The sequence below is a fragment of the Achroia grisella genome, unplaced genomic scaffold (genome assembly GCF_030625045.1).
Source record: "Achroia grisella isolate CSIRO2021 unplaced genomic scaffold, CSIRO_AGI_Agris_v1 utg856, whole genome shotgun sequence".
NCBI classification, from domain to species: Eukaryota; Metazoa; Arthropoda; class Insecta; order Lepidoptera; family Pyralidae; genus Achroia; species Achroia grisella.
Genome location: NW_026713045.1, coordinates 1864001 through 1870000, shown reverse-complemented (window position 1 = coordinate 1870000; position 6000 = coordinate 1864001). Strand labels below are relative to the sequence as shown.

Here is a 6000-nt window from a genome sequence, read left to right as displayed (position 1 = left end):
GCTCGGGGTACACCACGCACACACAACCAAACTACACACCACACACACACACACGCCCACCAAACCAAACACCACACAAGCACACAACCACTAAATAAAATTGAAAATATATATTTGAAATGTTGTCCTCAGACGATAATGAACGAAATTGTACCATTCATAATATCGGGCATACATGTGGTTCAACGCGACCAACCGCTCAGCGCTCTAAACACGTTCATCGAAGCATTGGCACGATGCAATCCGCCTATTAGCATCAAACCGTAAGTAAAACCTAATATATGTTATTACCCCTATGTAAATATATATATATATATATATATATAACATATGTATATGTTACATGTATATTTATAACAGCCCATATCACTGTAACAGAAAAAGTAGTACATTTGCATGTGAAAAACAAATTCATAAGTTTTTGTTAAGAATTGAATTGTGTATTTAATAACTCTGGACAAGCAACACAGCACAATATGGACTATATTGATTATTATTGCAAGCTGAGAACAGTTTATACTATGTATACTAGACAACTGATATAAATATATTTTTTAAATACATGTAATATACATATATGAAACAATGGAACTGGGCCGCTAGTTCGTTAATAATAACCATCTCTCCTGAGAAATATTCAAGTCAATCAATAATAAAATAAAATTTAACAATGATAATTTATATTTAAAATAATCACGACAGCGTTAGGCGGTATTCTAATATATTTTCACTTAATTTCCATTTCTCCACCAGGCCTATGATGAAATATTTGGGCAAGACACACAATCTTTGGCACCGTATGACATTAAACCTCGAGCAGATGGCCATTGACCAGGCCAGTGGGCGCGCCCAACGAGAACCCGCCGAAATATATGATTATGAAGTTGAAACCACCACACCCACTGTACGTATTTTCATTATTTTTTATACATTGGGATTGTATATCAAGTTGAAAGTTAGGTGGAATAGTCCTTAAACTGCTGAACCGTTTTTAACGACAACAAGAAACAAAGTAGAAATCTGAAAATATATAATGGTCTTAGAAAAGGTTTCAGAGTTTCCTATGTCACTTTGGGAAACATCGTTTCGGGTTCGGTAACATCAATATCACTCGCATATTAATTATACATAATATGTACGGTATTTTATTTCTCTTGGTTACACATTTGTATATATTTTCAGGAAATTTTAGACTCATTAAGCGACATGTATGAACTGTTACAAGAAGAGGACATGTGGTCGGGATTATGGCAAAAACATGCACGATATCGTGAAACCAATGTCGCTATTGCTTACGAACAACAAGGCTTTTTCGAGCAAGCGCAGGTAAAATATATCTTAAATTATTAATGAAAATTACAGGTCATTTACTTACTACTTATAAGCAACTTGTATATCTGAATAATTTAGAAACTATTATTAGAACCATTATCAGTTGGCAGTATGTTCTCTTTCTAAAATAGCATACTTATGGAGCTTGTTACTTAAGGATGAGTGATAATTAACGTGAAAGAAATCACAGCACAATAATATGTATTAAATATTCTTTATTGCATTTGCAGAATTGTTTAAGTTACAGAATAGAGTATGCGTCATATCCTTATAGCATATCTCGTATGGGATCCTGCATACACATACTATGTTATCCACTTCAAAATGTTATATAACTTTAACTCTAAATGTATAATTTTTTATCAAACAATATAATAATATTTACTTGTCTTGTTCAATAAAATATGTACATTATATATGCAGGCTGCGTACGACGTCGCTATGGCTAGACTAAAACAGGAGTATGCGGCTAATCCCACTTACAATATGCACAAAGAATGCAATCTATGGACTCAGCATTGGCTCAAGTGCGCAAAGGAATTGAATCAGTGGGATTCATTGCTAGATTTGGGGTTAAACAGGAGTGCACGAGATCCGTTCCTTATTCTGGAGAGTTCCTGGAGAAATCCCAACTGGCCAACAATGAAGGAAGCACTCGCTGAGGTTGAATACAATTGCCCTAAGGAATTAGGTAATAAATTTTTTACATTTCTTAATTTCTCTTCTATACAGATCAATGCTGTATTTGTTGTGCTTAAAGTAAAAACCTTAAAAAGGATTTACTTTCTTATTACTTCGTGCCTGGATAGTTCGTACAAATAGTTCACATGCCTGTGCATTTAGGATGTTTAATTTCAGTAGTAGAAAGAATTACTATAAATGATGTAGCCTATTTAAATTTATTTCTCAAAGAACTGTATATGATAATGAAATAAATAAAGTTAATATTTGTAAGTATATGTTTGTAGTAAGTACTTAAATTTCCTTAACTTAAAACACATTCTCGTTTTTATTAAAATTTTGCACATTCACAGTTATTGTGGGTAGAGTCCGATTCGTCTTCAGCGGTACTTATTAGGTGCATTTACACAACATATTCTTTCATGCTCGATCAGGAACTAGCTAGAAAGCCAGCTCTCGCATTGCTTGCATTTAACGATTTCTTTTGTTTACTCTTTTGCACGACATATTTTCTTATATCACAGTATTAAATTTAAAAATTATAATGTTTTTGCGCAATAGTCAGATATTCGCTATTCGGAATGTCAATAAATAAAAAAGGCGCTGAAGCACGAACGAACGCTTTAACTGAAGACGCGCGCGGTCTTACTCGTTCTTTCGTGTATATTTACATGTACATTGTTTCCTGCGTGAAAGCCTATTCGCACGTGAAAGAGCGTTCGTGTAAAGACAGGTGTTGTGTGTGCGCGCAGCGTGGCTGGTGAACCTGTACCGCGGGTACCTGTGCATCTGCGCGGGCGGCGAGCAGCAGCTGGGCGGCGTGGAGCGCCACGCGGAGGCGGCGGCGGCGCAGTGTCTGCGCGAGTGGCGCCGCCTGCCGCGCCTAGTCTCGCACGCGCACCTCCCGCTGCTGCGAGCCGCGCACCAGCTCATGGAGCTCAGCGAGGCTGCGCAGATACACACGGTCCGTACTCTTACTCTATTCTCTCTTTCTTACGCTTTCACCACTTTACTCTCTTCCACATGTACTAATTCCTACCGACGTTACACGTAACCATTCTGTGTTGGTTCTTAAAACGCACCAGATGGTTCTAAGTTTAGCTATGTGTCTGCTCCATTTGAGCAAAGTACAGGATTTTGTAAACATCCATAATAATAATATCCCTAGATACACAGTGCCATCTAATGCTAAGTTAAGCAGAGCCTATGTTATTGGTACTAGACAACTGATATAAAAACAGATACTTTTTTTGTAAGTACATACATATTATACATATATAGAGAACACCCAGTCAATATAACTCAATTCATCGTGGTAGTTGAATTACATTAACAACGCGCTTACGAATGAATTAAGTATATTTTTTATTCCTTGCATATCCGCAATCAGTATGTTTACTATAATCAGATCGGTTGGCAGATGACGATACGAGTCTGTAGTCTATTTTGAGCATGTCCTAGCGAGCTCCTCTTTTATTATGGGTAAATACGAGAAATGATGGATTTCCGAGTCGGTTATAAACCATGGTGGCTTAAAAATATTCTTGAAATGCAATTAAATAAAGTGATTTAAACTGTGTCGTTCTACAGGGCCTCCTGCACAGTCGGCCGACGTCGCTGCACGACATGAAGGCGATAGTGAAGACGTGGCGCAACCGGCTGCCCGTGGTGGCGGACCCGCTGTCGCACTGGGGGGCGATCTTCACGTGGCGCCAGCATCACTACCAGTTCATTGCGTCCCACTACGACTCGCAGACCGAGCACGCCTCGCACCCCAGCATGCTCGGAGTGCATGCCAGTGCACAGGTTATATGCCATAATTATTATATGTGATTAAAATAGTAAATTCGTCGGCTCATTGAGTAGGATTATTGGTAAATATTGCAAATATTATGTTATATTTGTCATTGTTACTGTTCCAGAGGATAAAGGTATGTCAATAAATGGGTTAAAAATACATACGCAAATAAAGTATTACACGGTCTACCTTCATATAAGATTTATAATTTATTTTTTCTCTTAATTTTTTAATCAGAACATGCATCTTAAGTGCATACACTTTTGAATCAAAATATAGTTTAGTTTGAATGACAATATCAATTGTTTAGACATGGTTTTGCATATACATGTTTTTTTTCAGGCGATAATACATTTCGCGAAAATCGCACGAAAACACAACTTATCAGGCGTATGCCTTGACTCTCTCCATCGCATTTATACGATACCTAGTGTTCCTATAGTGGACTGCTTCCAAAAGATCAGACAGCAGGTCAAGTGTCACATTCAGATGTCCTGGACGGAAGGGAAAGAGGAACTGCAAGAAGGCTTGGACATGATCGAGTCGACAAACTTTAAATACTTCACGAAGGAGATGACTGCTGAGTTTTACGCGTTTAAAGGACTCCTTCTAGCGCAACTCGGACGTTCAGAAGAAGCTAATAAAGCGTTCGCAGCAGCAGTTCAATTGCACGATACACTGGTGAAAGCATGGGCACTTTGGGGCGACTATCTGGAACAGATATTCATACGAGAGCCGCGTCAGATCACCGTCGGTGTGTCGGCCATGACATGCTTCCTGCACGCTTGTCGTCACCAGAACGAGTCCAAGTCTCGTAAATATTGTGCTAAGGTATTTTAAGTTATTTCTAGTAGTTGTTTAGATTATATTATTAATTGTACTGATATCATAAAGAGGATTTTTTATGGTATGTTTCTTCATCTTTATCACATAGTATAAAACAAACTCGTCGCCGGTGTCCGTTCACTTATATATCAATTTTCAGCAATAGATAGTGATTCATAAGGAAGGTTTATATGTATAATAGGGCTCGCTAGCTACAGATAATATAAAAAAAAATCTGGAGATATTTAAAACATAATTTAATTTCAAAATACTTTCACCTATAGAAAGCTACATTATTAGAATGTAATGCCCTATACCAACTCCACGCGGGCATCGCCGTACAGTAAAGCTGGTGTAATAATAAATTTATAATATTAATTATAGTATATTGGGTATTATCAACGTTTACAGCTCATTTTGAGTAATATGAGTGTTTAGCGAATGGATTAATATCAGGATTGGAAATGCTACATAGAGTCAATGTAATGGCGCGGATAGAAATATTAAACTATCTATTAATCTAAACTGCTATAATAAATGTGTGTGGTAACATTGCAGGTTCTGTGGATGCTGAGCTATGATAGTGAAAACAAATTGGCAGAGGCTCTGGACAAGTACTCGGTGGGCGTGCCGCCCGTGCAGTGGCTACCTTGGATACCGCAGCTGCTCGCCTGCCTCGTGCAGTACGACGGGAACGTCATACTCAATCTGCTCAGCCATGTATGCCCGACCACTTTCACATAATACCTTAGGACGATTCACACAGCAACATTTAGTCCCCAAGATAAGCAGGGCATGTGTTATGGATAGACAACTGATATAATAAATATATATAATTTGTTTTGTAAATACATACATAATATAAACAATAAACACCCAAGCCGATACAAATATGAGAATGATACTCAAAAATACAAATGTCTGTACCGTGCGAGGACTGCGTCTTTTTTTATTTCTTATATAACAGGGGTTATTATATTATTTCTATTCGGAAAACAAAGCCTGTTTCTGATTGTTTGGTCAGTATCTCTAATTTTCAATAGACTCAAATACCATCCTCATCATCTGGCATGACAGTCCTCGATTGTAAGTTTTTACAGAAACTTGAGGCCCACATCCACATTGTGGTATCAGTTCAGCAATTCTATTTCCTAACTCTTACAATATTGTAACCTTCAAAAATAGATCTTATATCTTCTTAAAAGGCCGGCAACGCACTTTACAATTCCTCTGATGTTTCGGTTGTTCATTGGCGGCGGTTATCATTTACCATCCTTGACCTGCATGGTCATGCTTATAAAACTCCTAAATGGACTCCCAACTTTCGCATAATAAGTTTAGAATATGATTGGGTATAACAGAAA

At 37.6% G+C, this 6000-nt stretch overlaps 1 protein-coding gene across 1 annotated transcript in view; it reads left to right on the top strand.

The window, feature by feature from the left end:
• The window catches only part of LOC131852740 (transcription-associated protein 1), a 35769-nt gene that overhangs the window by 21689 nt on the left and 8080 nt on the right, over positions 1–6000 (top strand). The window contains exons 34-42 of the mRNA XM_059203465.1: positions 1–7; positions 133–263; positions 754–904; positions 1183–1326; positions 1756–2023; positions 2766–2977; positions 3604–3819; positions 4154–4642; positions 5195–5356. The exon at positions 1–7 is cut by the window's left edge and continues 60 nt beyond it. Of these exons, the coding sequence (XP_059059448.1) occupies positions 1–7; positions 133–263; positions 754–904; positions 1183–1326; positions 1756–2023; positions 2766–2977; positions 3604–3819; positions 4154–4642; positions 5195–5356 (1780 nt within the window). The remainder of the gene's footprint in view (positions 8–132; positions 264–753; positions 905–1182; positions 1327–1755; positions 2024–2765; positions 2978–3603; positions 3820–4153; positions 4643–5194; positions 5357–6000) is intronic.